Source organism: Meriones unguiculatus, chromosome 20, assembly GCF_030254825.1.
Source record: "Meriones unguiculatus strain TT.TT164.6M chromosome 20, Bangor_MerUng_6.1, whole genome shotgun sequence".
Classification (NCBI taxonomy): Eukaryota; Metazoa; Chordata; class Mammalia; order Rodentia; family Muridae; genus Meriones; species Meriones unguiculatus.
In genome coordinates, this window is record NC_083367.1 from 23,150,005 (window position 1) to 23,173,144 (window position 23,140).

Genomic DNA, 23,140 nt, shown 5'->3' on the forward strand with positions numbered 1-23,140 from the left:
TTTCAAGAGATGGCATGTGAGTGAGGAGTGTGTCTACCTGTTGTGGGCTGGGGGCCTGAAGAAAACAAAGAGAAAAGGTGAATCTCATTTATACCCCCCACCCATCTATACCATTCAGTTCTTGTCTTTGATGTCATAAATCGAGATTGCTTGTGTTTGATCCCAGCACCAAACATGATGGTACGCCCTTGCAATCTCAGAATTTAGGCAGTGGAAACAAAAGGACCAGAAGTTCAAAGTCATTCTTGGCTAACACTAAGTTAGCCAGGAGGGGCTACATGAGACCCTGTCCCAAAAGAAGAAGAAAGAAAGGCAGAAAGAAAAGTAGATATTTCTAAGGGTCAGACCTCTTATCGGGTCATATTTTAGTGACATCAGGGTAAAGCTGGGTCTTAAAAAGCATAGCTAGACCTGGAAATTCTCCTAAGCATTTGGATAAGTGGTATTCAAGTTAACAAACTACCGTTCGTGGCCTCCTTGTGTGCAGCAATGCTGTCCTGCATGTGTGTTATTACATTAAACCTGTTTTCAGTGCCACTGAAAATGCAGAGCAGTGGGAATGATCTATAAGAGCTCCTGGGGACACACAGGCCTTCCTTGACCTTCCAGACTCCGCCCCACCCAGCAGGTCTCTATTGGCATTCAGTCTACCTCAACCACAGTGAACAATTAAAACCCCCTCTGCCTCACTTTTCACTTACTCTGCATTTGGACTCTCAGCTGCAGCCTTTACTTCAAACACTTGGTAAATAAGTATATAAGCAGTTATCCAGGCATTCATTCAGTTCCTTGATAAGACGTCTTTGGGAGCATTGTGTGGGTGGGACAGCCGTGAAAGGGGAAGGTAGAGAACAAAGCAGACAATCGTTCAGCTCTTTATCATGGACTTCCTACCACGCAGGGCCCAGATGAAGGGACTTCCACTGTGCAAATGGTTAAACCACAATACACCCACGGATTAACCCTTTGATGCCTTTTATATGAAGTTGTAATGGCTATAGGGTGTGAATATAGCCAACAGAGATAATCATATTTTTCATATGAAAGCCCACCTTGAGAGAGGCACATAATAAGTTCTTTATTTTCATAATATATGGGATGGAAATATTAGTAACCTTGCTCTACAGATGACAAGATTAAGGTGTGGAGAACGCCTTGTGTAAATTCATGCAGATAGAGCAGAGCCAAGTATGGAAGCAGGCACTGTCACACCTGAGCTGGTGAAAATGACAAAAAATATGAAGGGTCAGGATAAAAGGGTTGTTCTGAGCACACGAAAAGACACTAACCAATTCTCCAGCCCTCCCTACGCCTACAATACTAATTATTATTATGCTGGCTTCTTTCGGCTGTCCGTGGTTAGGATTTGTAGAGCACCGTCCGTACGGGTGGCTTCAACTGTTCTAGCTTCTTCCTAGAGCAGTTACAGAGTCGGAATGGGAAATATTTGAAGAGAGACTTCTACTGAGCCATTAAGGCTTCTAGGTTTCACTTCAGTTTGACAGACAGATATATCTGTCAGAAATTGAGGGGTATTTTCTTTCTATGAGCACTTTGCAAATCAAGAGGGGTAATAAAAAAAAGAGCCCCCCCTTTTTTTTTTACCATCTCCCTCTTGGTTCTAACTTTCATAAGCAGGTCTCAAGGAGTGCACCTGCAAAAGAAGCACCAGGCTCTGTGTGCTCCTGGTGCCCAAGACCAGGTTTTGAGATTTGAAGGGCTGTAGAACTGCTCAAGTGCATTCACCCTGGAGCAATTCAAGAGGGAGGGGGCACGGAGCATGGGCTCCTCAACACAGTTCATCATTTGGATTTAGTTTGTATGAGATAATAAATGGCCTTTTAAAATGTAAATGAATGGCCATCAAGCTATGTCAACAGTGCGTAAGGCTTTCCTTGAGGCCTCTGTCCTCTTGATGTTAGGTCATACACAGTATTTAATCAGCTAAATCTAAAGAGTTAAACACAAGGCTGTCAAACACGTAGTCTGGCTGGTAAGCTGTTGATGTTTTTTAAGCTTTTTATTTGTTCATTGTACGATGCTAAATCAGTCCCCGGCAACATTCCAAAGATGGAGTGAAGATGAGTTTTCAGCCTGTCACAGACTTACCTGCTTGTTGCTATCTAGATTTTCATTCTTCCACTGTCTTCCTTAATTAACATTTAAAACTCCTCTTGCAGGAAAGAATGTTTGTAGAACATTGGTGTCATTTCTTGGGGCGAGGAGCTCCATAATAAATAAAGCATGTGGCAGTGTAGGTTTTGATGACTCTTAACAACATTATTGTGGATAATGTATACTTCTTAGTTTCCTGCTTTATCGCTCTCATCTTTATGCACGTCACTCTTGACAGTTACAAATATGTATGGTAATAATTATGATGGAAACTGTGCTCCAAAAATAGATGCTTAGCCACCACTTGTCCATAATAGCTGTCATGAATCAACTCATTTGTCATTATTTTCTCTTGGGATTACTATTTTAATAAAAAGACATATTCTTAGTGACAGCCTCCAGCAGAAACTCATCAATCCAGTTGCTCTCTACAGTAATAATTGCATTTTCTGGTATTTCTGTGTGTTTTGAGGATGCCCCAAGGAAAGGTTTATACCTACACCGCTTTGAGTATAAAAAAGGCACGGGGGGGTTGTGGAGAGGGGGAGCTTATACCACACACATGTTTGTTCTGGAGTTTATAACACCTTGAACAACACAAAATGTTTTCTTGTTATCAATGAAATATCTAGGTAGTCAAGACTAACAGAGTTGACCTAAGGGAGTCTAAGAGTAGATGTGGCATTTCAAACCATTTCCTCTAATACATGGAGAAAGCCTCATTTGTGAGGCTTTGAATTAAGTGGTAAGTTATTTTAAACGGTCATGTTTCAGTGTTTGGATGGTCCACTTTTATTTCTTTTTATAATTTTATTTTATGTGCATTAGTGTGAAGATGTCAGATCCCTTGGAAATGGAGTTAAAGACAGTTGTGAATTGCCATGTAGGTGCTGGGAATTGAACCTAGGTCCTTTGGAAGAGCAATGAGCCATCTCTGCAGCAACTAGTCCATTTTCTCAGCAGCAATAAGAACAAAGCAGTTTGCTAAAGTAGTAACAGGCATGTGCACCGGAAGATGTTTTGCTTCAGTTTACATCTTGGTAGACCACTTCCATTAGAGTTTTGGTTTTTTTATCCATACTGACGCAGACTTGTGAGACCATTGGCTTGGGGAGTGTAGATTAGGTAATTAACCAGTCACCCATCAAAGCTCTGTTCTTTGTGGCTGCAGGAGGAATTTCAGGGTAAATGAAGCAATCCGACCTTCTGGAGTTCTCGGGGAGAACTCGATCGCCCTCTAGGCTGCAGTCATCAGCTGAGTCTTTCTTTCTGGCAAGGCTGGCAGCTAAGCAACCACGGAGGAACTGTGAAGGGGGAGGGCAACCTCCTCGCAGGAGGACTGTCTGGACCAAGGAAGGAAGAATAGATCAAGTAACTGAATAGCTGCCACGGGGCAGCCTCAAGCCTGTGCGCCGTTAGCGGGAGCATCGCACAGTCCCCCAGTCTCCCTCCTCCCTCCAGGGCCGTGTGTCACCTTCCTGTTCGGAAGTCTTAGTAGGTTGCTGGGACAGAAGTGGGGGCGCCTGCTCCACCCATCAGGTATCCGGTTGGAAGAAAAGCCAGTCTCAACAACTTGACTCCCCCTCTGTTAAATGATAAGGTTAGCAGACCGACCGTCTCCAATCGCTGACTATTCCGGGCAGGGGGAGAAAGGGGCACATCCAAGGCGGCCCTTTTCTCTTCCAACCACAAATATATGGTTGTGTCTTTTCTCTGCTGCACTCGGAGGCCCCTTGCTTGAATTCCTTGTTCCTTCTGGAATGCACCCCAGAGAGCTTCCCTGAGAGACCAAACCCCGTGCGTGTGTTTCGAATTTTTCCCCTGCACTGATTGGTGGTGATAATCAGTTAAGTTACATTTCTTGTGTGTCTTGCTGGTGAAATAAGCCTAGGACGCTGATGACTGTAATTTTCTGGATGATGTTGCAACGGCGGAATAAATAGCCCAGTGTTGAACTTTGCAGCTAGCTCCCTTCCTGTATGTAAATTCCCTTTAGATATAAAGTGGGGCTCAGAACAGCGGCAGCAGCCTCTGGCCGTCGCTCCCTTGTCATCCAGTGCTTCGCTAGCTCATAGCCTAGAGGCTAACTCCGCCGGTAGCTAGCTCTTTCTCCGACCTCCTGCATCCCAGCCTTCACACCCCAGCACAGTGAAGAATGAAAGAGGAGGCCTTAAGATCCCCTTGGAAAGGTTCGTGTTTTGAGTACCATAGGTTGGATGGGATGGATAAAGGTAAAATAAATACCTGGGAGAGGCTTGGGGAAGCCGGAACGTTAGGTGACATACTGGAGAGGGTTTCTGACGGTAGGCATCCCGATTTAATGTTTTAAAACAAGTAAGCAAACATCTTTGTGGAGATTGGCTTTTCTTAGCAAACGTTTTCTAGAGGGCAAGTTGGCAGGCAGGTGTGGGGGGGGGGGACAGGGCGGGACTAGGCTAAATAAATGATGGGTGCCACATGGTTTGTGGGGGCACTGGCACTCACTGGCAGTAACATTCCGTAGTTTATGCAGAATTCAAGCACAGAAAAGCAGCGCGCGCTGGCTGCTGTGATTTGGACTCGCCCACACCTTGTTTTAGTTCGGAGTGCCAACCCCAGGCGCCCTAGGTGCATTTTGAATTGCAAAATTCTGCCTCCAGAGAGAAAGCGTGCGTCCCCTTCTCCCTGGTCTCTGCCTGTCCAAAGTGAGCAAATCAAGGAGCAGCTGTGTCTTAGAGATCACGTTAGGTGACTCGCGGTAGCCGCAGCTGCAAAACAAACTCCTGCCCAAGACGGAGGGAAGAGCGCCTCGCATGCCTTTCCTGACCTGACAACTGGTATTTTGGAGTGTGTCAGCTCTAAAATGCTAGGCCTTGGCAGCGAGGGGTCACGGCAGGGCAGTCACCGCAGACCGCACCAGCCAGCGCCAGGTTCTGGCCCTGCTTCCTTGCAGCCGCCTTCCCGCCCCTGGCCCAGCCCGGGTGCTCCGGGCTTCCTAGCCAGCGCTGGCGCGCGTCCCCGCCTCGGCGGTCGAGCTACAGCGCCAGGCATCCCCCAGCGGCGGGGTTACCGTAAGGCACCTCGTCGCTCCGTACCCAGCCTTCAGGGACGAGGTTCTCACTAATATTTAAGCAGTTAACGGGTTTCAGGTATATGTGAACTTGCAAAAAAAAAAAAAAAAAAAAAAAAAAAAGGAGGTGACAAAATTAAGACTACCCCAGCCAGCCACGAGGTAAGGAATGGGGGAGATGAGGAAAAACGGGGTCGAAGTCAATGCAACGCACTCTTGCAGTTTTCTTGTGAGAGGGGCAGGCGCCAAGGCTGGGGTCACTCCGGGTCGGCCCCGGGGAGAAACCCCTGCTCCCCCTGCTGTGCCACCTCCTCACGTGTTCTCGGCATGGCTAGGATTAAAATTTGCAAGGCTCCAAATTTATAGGCGGAAAGGACAGAATGTTCTCGGAGATTAGTTGGGGAAAAAAAAAAGTGAAATGAAGATTGTACTTTTTTTTTTTCTTGTAGCGCAGACTTATTTCCTCCCCCTCCCCTACACATTCCTGACCCCCCCCCCGACCCCCCCCCCCGCTCTTTCCTTCCTTCCTCCTCTTCCAAGTTCTGGGATTTTTCAGCCTTGCTTGGTTTTGGCTAAAAGCACAAAAAAGGCGTTTTCGGAAGCGACTCGGCCGTGCACAAGGGCCATTTGTTTGTTTTGGGACCCGGGGCAGGAAATCTAGCCGGCCTGAGTCACGGCGGCTCCTTCAGGGAAACATCAGTGTTCGCCGGTCGCCGTCGCCCGCTGCGCGCCCCTCGCTCCGCGGCCATGGGGGAGATGCAGGGCGCGCTGGCTCGGGCCCGGCTCGAGTCCCTGCTCCGGCCCCGCCACAAGAAGCGGGCGGAGGCGCAGAAAAGGAGCGAGTCGGTCCTGCTGAGCGGCCTGGGTAAGCGCCGCCGCCCGGCCCCGCGGGGACCCTGGGCTCCGGAGGGGCCTGGGTGGGGGTGGAGGGCGGGTGGCGACCGGGTGCGGCGCGGGGACCCGGCGGCTGCGTGGCGGGCCGGGGCCGGGAGCTCGCTGGGCGGTGCGCGCGGTGGACGCGGTGCTCCTCCGCTCGAGCGGTCCCGGAGAGGAAAAGGAGAGTCCCCGGGGCTCTGCGCCCCCGCGGTCCCCTCCTCCGGGCCGGCCGACCGGAGGCCGAGGGCAGCCCCGCGCGGGGTCCTGCTCGCACAGCCCCCGGAACCCTCGGCCCTGCCCCGGGGCGGCCGGCCTAGCTCGCCCGGACCCGGCCGCCGGCAGCCCGCATCCGCCTGCAGCTCAGTCTGCAGCGGGAGCGGCGGCCGGGGGCGTGGCCTCGCGGTGGGCGGGGCGAACGGCTCCTCCCCGCCCCTCCGGCCACGCCCCCGGCGGCTCAGGACTTATAAAGCCGCCCGCGCGGCCGGAGCGGGCGCGCAGTAGTTGGCTGAGTCGCTCTCGCTGCTCCTACTTGTGTCTCCCTGGGCTTTTTTGGGGCGATGACTGTGAAAACCGAGGCTGCTCGAAGCACCCTCACCTACTCCAGGATGAGGGGAATGGTGGCGATTCTCATCGGTGAGTGCTGGAAAAGCACGGACTTGTCGGGCAGAGACGGCGTGGATCCGTTCGAGGGTTTTGAAGGAGCGAGGATCAGATTAGCGTGTGGCGTTGGACGTTACCGAGCCGCCTAAACCTATTTTTTTTTTCTCTCTCCCCTTTTGATTTACAGCTTTCATGAAACAGAGAAGGATGGGCCTGAACGATTTTATTCAGAAGATTGCCAACAACTCCTATGCATGCAAACAGTAAGTTTGGGTTATTGGGGGAAATAAAAAGAATCGTTTAAATCTACCGGCATTCAAGGCTTATTACTACTTGTTCATCCGGGGAAGCTGAAGTTTTTTTTTTTTTCCTCTGGGGTAGAGAGGTCTCTCCTTGTCTTGGAGTGTTTGGCTTATTTGAAACATTTTAAACGTTAATTATGGCTCGAGCTTGGCCTGGATATGTAAGATTAATTCTCGTGTTTACCAAATAGACGTCCCCTCTCGGTGGACAGATCTTAATTTGTACTTAACCGGGTTTGTTTTCTTGACCTACCGTTTCTGTAATTCGTTGGGGTGTTTTCGGTTTAAATGCCGGAACGGTTGAGTCAGAAACAGAGCTTATGTCTGTGTGCCCTCTGGCGAGTTAAGAGTTTCTAAACCGGCTCTTTAATCTCCGCAGCCCTGAGGTGCAGTCCATTTTGAAAATCTCCCAGCCTCAGGAGCCCGAGCTTATGAACGCCAACCCCTCTCCTCCGGTAAGCACCCTCTTGGCTGTAAAAAGAAAATCGTAAATGATTCGGTGTAAAATGATGATCAAGTGAGGAATGACTGTTCAAAACATCCCAAGTGGCATCAGTATTGAGTCACTGGAATGTCTTGACGGCGTACCTCCTAACTTTTATCTGGTAGCAGCAAGGCTGTGTGCAGCCAGCGCCTTAAAAGACGATGTTCTGTTTTCTAGCCGAGTCCTTCTCAGCAAATCAACCTTGGTCCATCCTCCAACCCTCATGCCAAGCCGTCTGACTTTCACTTCTTGAAAGTGATTGGCAAGGGCAGTTTTGGAAAGGTAATTTCTAACCTGAAAATTTAGAGTTTTATGCTCTTTCGTGTGTTCATTTTTATATTCCCCCTGGATGAAGATTTAAAGAGTTGACCGTTTGATTGACATTTCAGGTTCTGCTTGCAAGACACAAGGCAGAGGAAGCGTTCTATGCAGTCAAAGTTTTACAGAAGAAAGCTATCCTGAAAAAGAAGGAGGTACGAGCGCCACCTGCTGGCGGGGGCTCGGGCCTAGCGAATTAAGTTTTACCCTGTGATTTGGTGCCAGGTTGAAATCTGACCTTGCCGCTGAATCTCACCTTTTTTTGTTAGGAGAAGCACATTATGTCAGAGAGAAATGTTCTACTGAAGAATGTGAAGCACCCTTTCCTGGTGGGCCTTCACTTCTCCTTCCAGACTGCCGACAAGCTGTACTTTGTCCTCGACTACATTAACGGTGGAGAGGTGAGCTGGGTGGGGGAACCTCTTGGTGGTGGTGCGGTTTCTCTGCTTAGCTTGCTTGTTTGGGGCTTGAGATGAGTGTTAAGATTTAAGGGGGTGGGGAGTTGCCGGAATTAGGACTTTCACGAACTTGCCAGCTTTCAGAGTTAACCTGTTTCAGGACCCTTTCTGCAACCTTTCTCTTCAGGCCTGATTAAATGGTACCAACTCAGCCTTGCTTTGTTTTCCCTCTTGTAGCTGTTCTACCATCTCCAGAGGGAGCGCTGCTTCCTGGAACCGCGGGCTCGCTTCTACGCTGCTGAAATAGCTAGTGCCTTGGGTTATCTGCACTCCCTGAACATCGTTTATAGGTGAGTCAGAGTCAGCGCCTCCTTGCTGGGAAGGAGGGAGGCCAGGCCCAGCACTCAGGGAAAGGAGGGAGGCCAGGCCCAACATTCAGAGGCATAACATTAGGTGGTATTTTGTGCAATTCGGTCACTTCTAAAAGTTCCCCAGCATGTCAGACTTTGTGCCTAATCCCGAATGGCCCAACAAAGACTCCTTTCTGTGATTGGCTATGGAACAGAAAAGGATTAAAATCGCTAATACCGCCAGCGGTCTTCACAGAGGATTTGTCCCGAAGTGAAATTAACCTCTGCAACTATTCATTTTCCCCACAGAGACTTAAAACCGGAGAATATCCTCCTGGACTCCCAGGGACACATTGTCCTCACCGACTTTGGCCTCTGCAAGGAGAACATTGAGCCCAACGGCACGACATCCACCTTCTGTGGCACACCTGAGGTGGGTGCTCTTGGCCTGGCGCCTGATCTACTCAGGAGACACATGCAGCGACGCTTTTAAATATGAAGGCGGAGGGAGGGAGGGAGCAGTTCCTCACTTAAAAGCACAGTTCAGTGCAAGTCAAATACAAACGTCATAAGAGAGCCTCATGGTACCAGTAGGTACCAGCTTGCTCCCTAAATATATGTGTACACACAGGAGACCAGTTAGCCTCAGAAAGTGCAGAGGATGCTTGCTATCAGGATTGCCTGGTTTTGAGAGTTAACCTCTCTCCCTGGTGTCATTTCAGTATCTGGCACCGGAGGTGCTCCACAAGCAGCCGTACGACAGGACAGTGGACTGGTGGTGCCTCGGGGCTGTCCTCTACGAGATGCTCTATGGCCTGGTGAGTGACCCACAGAATCATGCTCATGTCACTGGAAAGCATTTGTGGATGCCCTCGGGTGTGGGTGACTCTGCCACAGCCCATCCTTACCAGTGGCAGGAAGCTAGTGAAGGGGACACTGGCTGTCTTACGTGTGCAGTGTCTTCTGGGCATTATTTTCTTCAGTAGTTATGCTTGAATCTTAAGGCAGGGTACTGAAGGTTTTATACTGAGCAGCGCCCCCAAGTGTTTAGTTTCTTTTATACAGTTTACTATGGAGGACTACGCTTGACCTGTGTAGTCCTAGCCTAAGCCCCATCACACACACACACACACACACACACACACACACACACCACATGCTCACACCCCAGTAGGGGTTGTAAAATAGACATTTAAATTACAGATATTTCAGCACCCAGGGATGGGACCATCTCAAGTTCATCACTTTCTTTATATCTAATGTGTGCTAGCTAAAACTTGAGTTGACTCTGAAGGAATTCCCTTCCTTTTCCAGCCTCCGTTTTACAGCCGGAACACAGCTGAGATGTACGACAATATTCTGAACAAGCCCCTCCAGTTGAAACCAAATATCACAAACTCAGCAAGGCACCTCCTGGAGGGCCTCCTGCAGAAGGACCGGACAAAGAGGCTGGGAGCCAAGGATGACTTTGTGAGTCTTGCTCTCCTGGGACCTTGGGGAGGAGCACTGAGTTCACGGCCTCACGTTGAGCTCTGCCCGTCTAAATGAATCTCCGTTTATTTCCAACAGATGGAGATTAAGAATCATATTTTCTTCTCTCTAATTAACTGGGATGATCTCATTAATAAGAAGATTACACCCCCATTTAACCCAAATGTGGTAAGTATCTCTGTGTTTATGGTCTCTAAGAACAGTGAGAAGAGTCAGGGGCTGGAGTGATAAGATGGCTCAGCGGTTAGGAGCACTGGCTGCTCTTCCAGAGGAGCTGGGTTCAATTCCCAGCACGAACATGGCAGCTCACAGCTGTCTAACTCCAATTTGAGAGGGATACAACATCCTTACGTAGACAGTTTATACAGGTTTATACAGGCAAAACATCTGTGCACATTAAATGAATAAATAAATTAATTTAACTTTAATATAAGTGAGACCTGGAAGGTTTCTTTTACATCAAAATCTTAAAGAAGTAAATAGCAGATACTATCCACAGACTCATTATCCCAGGGGAAAAATTTTGGGATTTGGTTCTTTTTGTTTTTAATCCCAGCAAAGTCTCAGGAGACTAAAGCAGGATGGGGTTTGAGGCCAGGCTAGGCTGCATAGTGATACCTTGTAATCAAAGATGACCTCCTCAACTTTGGAGCCTTTAGGCTTAAGCATTCTCTGCCCTTTGCCCCGTGTGCTGAGTGTGTTTCCTCTTCTTGTAACAGAGTGGACCCAGTGACCTTCGGCACTTTGATCCTGAGTTTACTGAAGAGCCTGTCCCCAGCTCCATCGGCAGGTCCCCTGACAGCATACTTGTCACGGCCAGCGTGAAGGAGGCTGCAGAGGCCTTCCTGGGCTTCTCCTATGCGCCTCCCATGGACTCTTTCCTCTGAGCGCTCGTGGGATTCCCTTAGTGTTTTCTAAAGTGTTTGGGTTAGCCTTTGGTGGTGTTGCCAGCTGACAGCACTTCCGAAGAGAGAATTTGCACACCTGGAAGCTGGGCAGCCCCAGTGCACACTGCTTGATGGACGCTTTCCGAAGAGCACAGCCTCCTCTCAGTGAGCTCGTGAGGTTTCCATTTTCTTCCTTCCTTCCAACGTGGTGCTAGCTCTAACGGAGCATCAGAGGGCCGCCTTAGACAGACACCTCGGGCCCGTTAGGAGGAAGATGCAGGTCTGAGAGGGATCTCTGCAGGTCTGTCTGAGCTGTGATCGCGAATATTCTGCAACGTGCCTTTTCTGAGATCGTGTTAGCTCCAAAGCTTTTCCCATCATCGCAGAGTGTTCAGTTCTATTTGTTGTTGTTGTTGTTTTGTTTTGTTTTTACCTTGTGGGTTCCCCATGTGAACGGTGTGGTGTGAGTGTGCTGAGCCCGATCACAGATGGTTTTGTTATAAGCATCAATGTGACACTTGCAGGACGCTACAATGTGGGACATTGTTTGTTTCTTCCATATTTGGAAGATAAATTTACGTGTAGACTGTTCTTTGTAAGATATAGTTAATAACTAAAATCTCTTGACACGGTCTTGCGATGACAGGCATCCAGATGCTTAATGAAAGCATTGCTGCTACAAATATTTCTATTTTCAGAAAGGGTTTTTATGGACCAATGCCCCAGTTGTCAGTCAATGCCGCTGGTGTTTTCATTGTTTAAAATGTCACCTGTAAAATGGGCATTATTTATGTTTTTGTTTCCTTTTGCATTCCTGATTATGTATTGTGTAAAGACAGTCTGTACATTGAGTTACGACACTAGTATATTTAAAACTTACAGGCTTATTTGTAAACCATCATTTTGATGTACTGTAATTAACATGGTTATAATATGTATAATTCCTTCTCCCTACCACACAACTTTTTTTGTGTGCGATAAACCAATTTTGGTTTGCAATAAAAATCTTGAAAAACATTTGCATAAATGGTGTCATGTGTTTGTGTATTTTGATAAACTGGACTTGGCCGGGGGAGGGGGGATAATGGAGCAGTTTAAAAATACTTGGGTAAACTCAATGGAATACACCAGTACTTGGAGGCTGAGGTAAGAGGATTACTGTCAGCCTGGCAAAAAAGTAAGACAATTTGCTTCCTTTTACTCAGGGAGGATCGGGTGTTAAGGGCCGCCAAGGCGAGGCTGTAGTTTACTGAGGCTACTGTCACAGCTTCTGGTGCAGGACTTTCCGTAACATGTGAAGGCCTGGGTTGAACCTCCAACACTGAGAACCTATATTCCCAGTATTTTGTGCTGCTGGTCATTAATCCATCCAAACGATGCTATAAAATAACTTTGTATATAAAGTAATGTTCCCTGTGTTGATTGACTGTCCCATGAAGTCCTGTGGACTGCTTGTCCTCACATTTGCCTTATCTTAAGTGACAGGTAATTCTTTTAACAAACTGGAGTACTTGGGTTGGGCTCTATCTAGTCTGAGTGCTAGAGGTATTGTGAGCAAGACAGGTCATTGTCTGCTGTTTGCTGAAAGGCGTAACCGGGATGACAGTCTGAGAGTGCCACCAGCAATCGCATATTCATGTTAACAGATGCCCATGTTCCCAACAAGCTATCCTACTTCCTCAGGAGTACCCGGAGCAGCTTCGGAGAAAAAACACAGTTCCTGTTTAAATCAGTGGGAGTTGTCATCTTCAGGGTGGCTGGCTGTGGGTTCTGCCCAGCAGAACCCTCCTCTGAGGTCTGTGCCATTGGGAATTACACTGTTAGGGGAGCCTCAAGCTCCAATCCTCTGGACTTTTCAACACTTAACACAAATCCCTAGCATGCCAGGGATCCCCAGTGGATCTAGCTGCACCTTTCCATTAAAAACTAGGCTCCATCCAAATCCATTTGCATATGGTTCTCACAGGGGAAGCTGTGCCATTTCCCTTCTGACTCTGAAGGCCTCCACTTGGCCCCTGCCTCCTCCCCACCCCCACCCCCACAGCATTTCTAGAGTCTAGAAGGCTTCTAGGCTTCTAAATTTGCTATCCGTCATGTATATTTTTTTCATGGAGTGCACTGAAGGATTAAAATGAGAAGATGGCCCCCCAGCTCCCAGTGCCCACAGATTATGGCACTACCTATACTAGTGCAGTAGTACTAGGCACTAGCTACCTATTAAATTCCCTACCAAACCCAAACAACAAGAATCCTAGACTCTGCTTTGGTGGGCAGCCGGCTCACTCATTCTCCCTGGCGACAACAAAAATGATTATACTTTCCTCAGGAGCCAACATCTATAATCTCACAGGTTTCCCAGAGGGCTAAGTTGTGAATTAGAGAGTGTCTTTTGCTTGGGTGTTTTACTTTGTTTTTGGCATTTGGTTTTTATTTTCTGTTTGATTCTGAAATAAGGTCTGTAACCCTGGCTGCTCCGGAACTTTCTACATGGACCAAGCTGGCCTCCAACTCACAGAGATCCAAACATGTCTCTGAGTGCTGGGATTAAAGGCCTGCTCCAGAAAGCCTGGCCTCTCTTGCCTTTTGAAAGATGAGACCTTACATAGTCCATGATGGACTCAAACAGGACATTTGCTGAGGATGACCTTGATCCTTCTGTCTCCACCACTTGAGTGCTGGGGTTATAGGTCTGTGGCATCATGCCTGACTTGCAGGGGTTTTGGTTGTCTTTTGGGTTATTTTGTTTTCTTTCGTTTTCTTTAGTTGGAAATCTGATATTTTTTTGGGGGGGGGGGGAGATAGTCAAATACTTCGTAGAGATACGAATTTATCAGAAACTTACTGGTACCAGAGGAGACTCAAGCGAGAGACTGGATCAGCACAATCGTGTAGGAAGGGAACAAGACAGGAGCAAGGCAGTCAAGAAGAAACAAGAGATCAATAGACGAATGGCAAATATTTGCTAAGTACTGTGATGCCAAATTACACATGTGCCGAGGTCTCCCTTATCTAAGGGAGTGGGGCATGTCCCTGCCAACATGTTCCCAGAGGCCCAGCTGCTGAGGTAGAAAGGGGACAGCTAGTTCGGGGCGTGGCAGAACAAGCTCCTCATCCTAGTGCTCTGGAGGCAGGAGAAAGGAATCTGGGCTACGGAGACGGAGATGCCATGTTTCAAGAGAGAATGGAGGATGCAGTAAAGGAAAGGAAGGAGCAGGGGGGACAACTTACCTCTTCAGAGCACCTCAGCTATGTGTCTGCTCAGCTGTGGATTTGGGGCAATGTATTCAGCTGACCCGCTAAGCTTCAATGTGAATTAATCCTCCACTACCATGAAGAGAGTGCTCCTTGACATTTGCCCATAAAGATATATGAGAGGTGGTGGGTGTGGGGTCAAGGGAATTGTGGAAGTCCAGAGGCCCCTGTGGACTCTGGAACCAGGGGCTCCCTAAGAGTCTTACTAACCGACACTGGTTCTGGAGACTTTCCTGGGATGTGGGGTTTGGGGTGAGATAGTACTAGCCACATGCTAGTTCCACTGAACTCTGACCCTGTGCGAGCTTAGATTCGTTCATCCAACATTTATAAAATTTTATATACACAGGAAAACAAGGTGAATTGACTTGGAAGTGAGGATGTGATCATTCTTGGAGAAAGCATCTATTGACTGAGGACAGTCTTTGGGGACCACTAATTCCTCAATCTGCAGGATGGCTTTGCTATTGGTATTTTGTCAAGGTCAGGCTGTATACTTCTAGCATGTGCACTTTCTGTTATTTTATGTGTACAGGAGATCCCCTGTATATATGCCTGTGGACCATGTGCATTGCTAGTAAGAATGGAGGCCAAAGGAGGGTATCAGATCCCCTGGGGCTGAAATTACAGTCAGTTATAAGCTGCCATGTGGATGCTGGGAATTGAACCTGGGTTCTCTGGAAGATCAGCCAACGTTCTTAACCACTGTGCCATCTCTCAGCCCTGCCACACACATGTTTGTTTGTTTGATTGATTGGTTAGTTAGTTGTTTGTTTTTTTGGGACGGAGTTCCAATCTGCACCACAAGTGTTCTGGAATTCACTATATAGCCTAGGCTGGCCTTGACCTCGCGGCAATTCTCCTGTCTTAGCTTCCCAAGTGCTGGAATTATAGGAGTGCACCACCACACACTTTCCTTTGCATCTGCTATATAACAACAAAGATGTTAATAAGACAGGAAAAGAGCTGTTAGGACACCTTACCCAATCCAGGGGTCAGGCCTTGGGGTTAAATTCAGACTCTTCAGGAACCTGAGGCTTGGAACACTGGAGGCTCAGTGGGAACTTGAGGCAGGGGAGCTTGTGAAAGTGAGGCAGAAAGAAGGGCATTCTGGGTGCTGGCTAGCAGTGCTGACAGGGGTGGTGGTGATGGTAGGTGGTGCTGAGTAGAATCATCAGGACCTTTGCCAGGGGAAGGAACTCTGGCAGAGCCGGATCCTAATCTGTTCTACTGGCCAGCTTCCTATCTCGAGGCAAGCAGCAACTGGGGTCAACCTCTTCTAACTTGCTTTTCCAGGAAGGGAAATGCAGCTGTGCTGTGGAGGAAGGTAAGGCCAGGAGGGATCAGGGTTCTGTCGGTCACCCTCTCCACCATTGCCTTTTCCAATTTTCCCTCTTTGTGAGAATTTAGGGGAGGATCTAAAAGTAATAGGAAATAAGTTTCCACCAGGACGTGGACTGTATCCTTTGTGTTCTTGGAAAGTACATGAAGGAGAAGCTGGGATTCCAGAGGGAGCAAAGGAGAGTACAGCTTTACCTCGAGGGAAGTGGGGGGGGGGGGGAAGATGCTTCTTGCTAAGAGGAAGATAACTGAAGGGAGAGGTAGAGGACGATGCTCTAATGGAAGCCACGTGGAGCCTTGACACAGCCATCTCAGTGATGGTGGAGACTGAAACAAAAAAGAACAGATATCCTGAAGGTCCCAAATCAACAGGAGCCTTGGAGACAGAGGGAGAAGGATGACTCCAAAGCAAAACATATTTATTATTTCCTGAATGAAATGTGCCACCCAGCTGATCAATAACCAATCAAGTTATTGGAAAAAAGGAAAAAGGTTACAATGCAGTCTATCTCTACCTTACCCTGGTTGTCTTCAACCAAAAGTCCCTAAAAATCTTTTGTATCCAGAGTGAAATTTTTTTTTTGGGTGGGGGGACATAATGATGGTCACATATTTTCAGGAGATTATCAGAACAATAAAAGAAACTGGGATCTGTTTAGCCCGATCTGATAGATTATTAAAGTGGCCATGGTCTGGCCTGCAGGAAAATTGTTAACTAGTTATCTAAACCCCAAACCAAGCAATTGTTTGGACTCTATTGTGGCTTCAACGTGTTCTGTGCATGGGTAATGTGGCCACGACACAGTCTTTAGATTGCTAACTTGCACATGAGACCCTGCTTTCCATGCCTGCACAAGCCGGGGAGTAATGTCAGTATTTACTAAGGTTTATCTGTTACATAGTGTTCAGGCAGATGTCTGTGTATCTGGACACCTTGGAAACCACAGTGTCTGATGGGCAGGGTTCTCGCTTTCCTTTCTTCTGTGTCCTCTGTCCTGAGCCCCACCTGGTTTGTTCTGGCAGGCTTGGTGATGTATCTTGACAATAAACAAAGTACAGTCTGTTCACTAGAAGACATAAATGCAGACGGGAAGTTTTTGTGATGCGTAGGCCAAGGGTCACGGGCCTGAAGGCAGGGCATTGCACGTACACTTTTTTTTTTTTTTTTTAATAGAAAGGGTGAGTGGCTGCCAGTTGGTTCCTCATATCTGGATTTTAAAGTGGTTTCTGATAAATGCTATTTTTCTGTCTTTTAAATGATGTTATTGATTCTTTGGAAATATACAATGTCACAGTGTTGATTGTGTCCATCCAACACCATCTCTCTCTACCTTGCCCAAGCACAACCATCCCATCTTCCTCCCAAATGCTTGTCCTCTTACTGTTATTAATAAGGCCCTGAGTCCAATTATAGCTGTCTATATGAGTGTGGTCACGTGGCCATCATCTGGAACATGAGCCTGCTGGTGGCTGTGACCCCTAACCTCTGCAGCCGCTAATAGCTTCTCAGATAGGTAGGGGTTCTCCTGCTGTTGTTTTTCCTTAGTCATTTATGACTCTTACCGTAGAATTCTAGAGGCCAAAGTCACAAGCTAATCTTAACCTACAGCACCAGATTCTGGGTGCATGGCAGTGTTGTTAGCATGGCCTGCACCAGTCTATCATGTGGGCAAGAATCAACCTACAGTTGATTTCACTGGATAAACTGGAACTTAGCTCAAAATGACTTGGGATCAAAATTGGAAAAGCAATGATTGTGTCTTCTTCTGAAAGATCATCAGAAAAGGAGACAAACCGAAATTACCTCACACTTAAATTAAATTATAACTTTCCTGATAGTGAACACTTTGGGGAAATAAGAGAAAACGTCTTTCTTCAGATCAAAACTACATGTTATTATAAAAACATAGAGCAAAACAAAAGATGAGCTAGGGGGAGAGGGTGTTAATGAGCTGTTTTATTTTTAAAGTTTATACATAGAAAGTACATCCATGTTAAATAACAACATGGTGGAATTTGGGTGCTGGTTTTATAAACATCTCTCTTTCTCTCTCAGCTGAATGTAAGAGCAGAGAGCTGGACTTTCTGCTAAAAGAAAAGAGATGAATAAAAGTCGTAGATGCCCTGAGATGTGAATATTGGCTTACAGGGTAGCTCTCTGCAGTTGGACAACACCTCATCCTCCAACATGCAAATCGTCCTAATTAAGGAATCTTCTTCCTCCCAATCATGTCTATATTCCCATGAGTCACTGTCCAAATTGTCCTGTCCTTTTCAACTACATGGAACCATAAAAATGTCAAAATGGGAGATCTAGTGGTCCAGGGATAATAATAATGCCTTCTAAGTCACATCAGAATAAGACAAAGTCACAGACAAGTTTGCCTTTCTTTCAACAAAAGACAGGCAGCACATTGCTGTTTTAGTTTTTGAGATCATAAGATCTAAGATCTCAAAAACTAAAGAGAGATCATAAAATTTTAAGAGATCATAAAATTTTTATGAGTAGAGACAAATTTGTCATTGGGGCAGGTCACATGATTCATGTATATGGAAACACAGTATCAGAAACCAAGACAGGTGGACCAAATGACATGTGCCTGTAATCCAAGCATTTGAGAGGTACAGGAGATTGGGAGTTCAAGGTCACCCTTAGCTACACAAGCAGCTCCAAGCCATCCTAGATTCCATGAGACTTTGTCTCAAAGGTGAAATGAAAAAAAAAAAAAAAAAAAAAAAAAGATTTAAGTCCTAAATGAAGGGGTTTAGCAGGGGAGACTCCTACATTGTCTACCACCAAGATCCAATAGCGCCCCTCTAAGCAGCAGTTAAAAAAGGAAGAGTGTGAAAACATCATTGTGTTTACTGGCCTATGTTAGTTGTATGTAATAATGGGGTTCATTATATCATTTTCACACAAGTACACAATCGATTTTGACCATATTATTTTCCTTAGTCTTTCTTGTCCCCCTCTCCTTGTTAGACCTTTCTTCCCAACTAGACCCTCCTGTTTCTCTCTCTCTCCTACCCCCAACCCCTACTCTGTGTGTGTAAGACCCAATAAGCTTGTTTATGAGAGTGTAGGTGGAAGATGGAAAACAATTTGTTTATAGATACATCAGGAATATAAAGTGTCAGGAGATTAACCTAGCACACACAAACATTCTGAAGCTGACCTAATGAGGACCAGGCTAGGGATGTTGTCTTGGTTGCTTAGGCTTGTAATCTCGGTACTTGGAGTCATTCTCCGCCATGTAGCAAGAGGCCAGCCTAGGCTTATGAGACCTTGTCTGGAAATAAACAAGTGGAAGCTATGTTACAAAAACATGTACTAAGGTGTCAAAACTTTCATAGACCCAAGTTTTCAAACGGTTTTCTACTGGTTTCTGTAAATTTCCCATGAAAACCCTAAATGGACTTTTGAAGGGAATTGATAAAAAAACCAACAATCAAGTACTTATGAAGGAGTGCCACGCACCAGTATTTCATGTAGCACTTATCTCTGAGCCTGCGGTGGTGCCACAGGCCTGTAGTACCAGCATGTGGGAGGTAGAAGCAGAAAGAGCAGATATTCAAGGTCATCGAATCAAGCAATCGGTGAACTATGAGCATAGTCTAATTCCACATCGAGTAAGTAAGTGGATTATTTAAAAAAAAAAAAAATCTTTGGAAGTGAGGACTAGCAAGTCGAATCTTTATTTCAAAATGTTTACATTTTAAAATAAACACTAGATAATGGAAGCCCTGAGTAGGCAGAGTGAAATGTGATTTGAGTAGAAAAACAAACAAACAAAAACGCTCAAGAATACTAAGTATGTGATCCAAGTCCTATGATCGGTTCGTTGCTAGTAAGGTGCCCAATGGGTACATCAAGTTGAGGGGTACTTTTTCATACAGCCACCCATATCAGGAACTGAGAACATCCTCTGGATGAGCCCCACGGTTGGAGCACTGGATGATGGGAAGGGTTTTAGGGAATGTGTGAGGGGGTGGTCAAGTTTCTAAGTCTTTCTCTTGGCATGGCACGGCTCGAGCATTACTGAGCAGTGAGCAGAGGCTATCAAGCCACTGACTGTTTTAGGCTCCCTGCCACAGAGATTGCCTTTTTATGAGGCGGAATCTTGAAACCTGAGAAAGGAACCAAAGGTCGGGAGTTAGTAACGTTAGAGCTTGTAGCTCAGGCATGAACGGGCCATTTCAAAGTGAACAGCACTATTAAGGCTTGCTGCGAATCTCCAGGGACTTAGCTTCTACTGTTTGATGGTGTTCAAGGTCTGTCTTTAAGGGTTAGGAACACACACAGCATTTCACACACGGCTGCTATAAGAATCAGATGGGGTTGGCATGGTAGCACTGGGCTGTAATCCTACTATTCAGGAGACCGAGTCTCCATTAAGGAGGAGAGTGGCAAGGTCGAATCCAGCCGGGTCTCCATATCATGAGTTATTGGACATCACCTTTCCTCCTTGACAGCCTCCTCTGGGCTCCCTAAAATTCTTCCCACAATTCAATGCTGCAACCATGGAATTCACCTGAGGGATTTTCTCAGCCCCTGATATTGTTTGATGTGCAGGAAATCCCCTCCTGGATGCACCAATTGTATACCTAGCTGGCATTTAGCTGGTCACATCACTGTGACCCTGTGTCAAAGAAACAAGATGAAATCAAATGAAATAACAACCTTCACATGGGAAGAATTAGTGTTTAGTTTAAATCTTCTAATAAAAATTCAAATGAATGAACAAATAACTAAACAGAATAACTGTTTTAAGTTATTTTGGCAACATTGGGGAATTAAATTGGTTACCAGTCAGTCTTCAGCGCCACCTACTGAACAAAGAGGTATAATCTTAGGTTCAATTGGGCACATATGTAGACACTATTATATATGTTTTTGTCCGCACAAATATAAGTTTTTTTATGCACAAAACCATTTTCAATATTGCTGTTATTTTTGTAAGGCATGACCCAAAGGCAGAAGACAATTTTATAACAAGAATCCATATTCTACCTGGAATGCTTCATCTATTCCATCCTCCTCTCCTCACCTCTCCCTCTCCTCCCCTTTCCTGCCTCCTATCCTGTCCTATCCATCCTAGCCTAGCCTAGCCTGTCCATGCTATCGAAAGCCTAGCTTACTCTATATGAATTTCAATTTGGGGGTTTAGTGTTATAGATCATCTAACATTTAATACTTGAAGATCTCTGTTTACCTCTCGATCTTTTTTGAGGGTACTCAGATCACCACTCCCACGCTTGAAGCCTCTCCTGTTCTTTCCAGATCAATATCAAAATAAGTCTAGTGAGTGCCTTTGAAGGACGGATCCTGCCATGTGGCTAGGAACACAATACTGTGTAAAACGGAGTGTGAGATGCATCTTCAGAGACGCTTTGGTCCAGCCAGAGAGAAGAGTGGAAATCAAGTGAGCACAGCAATGTCCTTGCCTCACTTGGATCCGGAAATGAGAATACTTTGTCTCCTGCAACGCCGCGGAAGTCTAACTCCCCCTGTGCACACTGCTGAGGGCAGCTGAGGCTGTAAAAGCTGGAAGCGCTCCTGTTGAAATCAGCACCAGAAGGAGAGAGGGTCTCCACCCCACCATTGCCGTTTTACAGGAGAAACAGGAGTTCAGAACCTAAAACACCCAGGTCTAAAGCCTGTGGCCACTTGCTGTTTTATGACAAGTAACACAATTCTCTCCCCAATGCCGCTATTTTCTGTGAAATGTAAATATTGTAACTGTTCTGAAGAGGAACGCCCAGAGACAACTGTCATATCACATCATGTGTACCAACTAAATAAGTAAATATTTTTCCTAAAGGATCCAAGACCACATGATATTTAGTTTACCTCTCCAACTGTATATAAAAGTTGAAAATGATTATAAAAATAGAAAAATGAATAAAAACTTAAAATTAATATTAATACTACATAGAAATCTTGAGAGTATAGTATATAGTTGGGGTTTTCTTATATGTATGTATGTGTGAGTTTACATGTATGTAATATATAGCATAACAACATGTATGAATGCAAATGTGAAGGCCTGAGGTTGACACTGGAGATCTTTCTCAGTTGCTCTCAAGCTTATTTTTGGAGGCAGGATCTGCCAACTGAATTAGAGCTCGCTCACACTGACTAATCTGGTCAGTTGCTCTGAGGTCTTTGTGCTAAAACTGCAGGCAGCCCACAGCACTCACCTGGCATTTATGTGGGTTCCAGGGATCGAACTCTGGACCTCAGGCTTGCATGCAAACACTCTGTTCACTGAGCCATCTCCTGAGCCTTGCCTTCGAATACAAACACAAGTTACTTGCTTTTAGAAGGTGCTCTGTGACTACAACTAAGTGTTCAGTGGCCCCAGCAGCTGAGCTGAGGCAAACGTTATAAAATCTGTTGTTCAGCTGTGGGAAGAAATGTAGGTTAGTGCTCTTAGCAGGGGACATGAACCTGGACTTGACCTCTGTCTAAACTGGTCCACTTCAGACTCACGCACACTTCAGACTCATCCTGTCTTGCCACACAGACTTTCAGATCACTTTCCTGTCTTCCTCTGAGAAGAGGGAATGTGCCAAATATTGTTCCAGTCATGTGTGTGTTATGAGAGCATGAGTGTATATGAGTGTGCGAGAGCCAGCATGAGTGTGAGCAAGTTGACTGTGTGTGTGTTGGGGGGGTGAGTGAGAATTTCTAAGACTGTGTTGTGAATGTGAGTGGCTGTGAGTGTGACTATGTGAGAGTGTATGTGTGCGAAAGCCTATTAACTATGTGTGTGAATGTATGTGCAAATAGGAGCATGTATATGGTTTTCTGGCTGTGCGTGTGTGTTTGGGCTCTTTGTTTTTGTTTTGCTTTTTAGTTACCTTGTTTTTTTTTTTTTTTGGTCTTTTTGTTATTTTGTCTTTTTTTTTTTTTTTTTTTTCCAGAGCTGAGGACCGAACCCAGGGCCTTGCGCTTGCTAGGCAAGCGCTCTACCACTGAGCTAAATCCCCAACCCCTTGTTTTGCTTTTTAAAACAGGGTCTCATGCAGCCTAGGCTGGCCTTGAACTCTCTACGTAGCTGACTATGTATGACCTTGCAGTCCTGACTTCCCCTCCCCTACCTGCTTGGCTCTACCGGAGTCTTTAGCTTCACGCCTTCCAAGAAAGTAGTCTACCAAATGATTCACACCCCCAATCCTTATAATAGAGTTTGTTTATTTGGTTTTTAAATTAAGCTTATACAGGTTTACACATACAGCCCAAAATATCCCAGAAGGAACAGCGAGGTTAAAGCGCTTCATGGCTTCGGCCGCACTCAAGCAGTAGGTCCTGGAGGGCTGCCACCTGGGGGTGGTACAGGGGACAACGACGGTGAGACAGGTAAGTGCTTGTCCCAAGCGCTTAAAGACAGAGGCTGCTGGCCTCAGATTTCCGCTACAGTAAGGCTGCAAGGGTGAGTGTTCTCCTCAGGCTCCTCCTTGAATCTAAGCAGGCCTGTTAACATTGTCTACCCTGGGGAAGTGCCTGAGCACTATGCTTGTACTGTTATTTCTCTCTACTTAACCTGGCTGTGGGCTTGTCACTTTCCTTTTCTCTCTCCACACCAGGGACTTCGCAGGGGGCCCACTGGGCGCCTCCTCCTTGGCTGGCTGCTCATAAATAGGCTTTAGGACAGAGGGAACAAACGTGCACGC

The 23,140-nt window shown here is 46.3% G+C and overlaps 1 protein-coding gene across 4 annotated transcripts in view; it reads left to right on the plus strand.

The window, feature by feature from the left end:
• The window catches only part of Sgk1 (serum/glucocorticoid regulated kinase 1), a 118,662-nt gene extending 106,775 nt beyond the window's left edge, over nucleotides 1–11,887 (plus strand). The window contains exons 1-12 of one of the 4 annotated variants that reach the window (XM_060373580.1): nucleotides 4,134–4,304; nucleotides 6,828–6,903; nucleotides 7,322–7,397; nucleotides 7,604–7,708; nucleotides 7,816–7,899; nucleotides 8,014–8,145; nucleotides 8,380–8,492; nucleotides 8,802–8,925; nucleotides 9,215–9,310; nucleotides 9,807–9,962; nucleotides 10,062–10,151; nucleotides 10,703–11,887. In XM_060373580.1, coding sequence (XP_060229563.1) covers nucleotides 4,271–4,304; nucleotides 6,828–6,903; nucleotides 7,322–7,397; nucleotides 7,604–7,708; nucleotides 7,816–7,899; nucleotides 8,014–8,145; nucleotides 8,380–8,492; nucleotides 8,802–8,925; nucleotides 9,215–9,310; nucleotides 9,807–9,962; nucleotides 10,062–10,151; nucleotides 10,703–10,870 — 1,254 coding nt within the window. In that variant the 5' untranslated portion in view covers nucleotides 4,134–4,270 and the 3' untranslated portion in view covers nucleotides 10,871–11,887. Of the gene's footprint in view, nucleotides 1–4,133; nucleotides 4,305–5,737; nucleotides 6,030–6,513; nucleotides 6,674–6,827; nucleotides 6,904–7,321; nucleotides 7,398–7,603; nucleotides 7,709–7,815; nucleotides 7,900–8,013; nucleotides 8,146–8,379; nucleotides 8,493–8,801; nucleotides 8,926–9,214; nucleotides 9,311–9,806; nucleotides 9,963–10,061; nucleotides 10,152–10,702 lie in introns of those variants that run through there. The other 3 variants (XM_021640306.2, XM_021640307.2, XM_021640308.2) reach the window with 3 other exon arrangements.
• The last annotated feature ends 11,253 nt before the right edge of the window (nucleotides 11,888–23,140 follow it).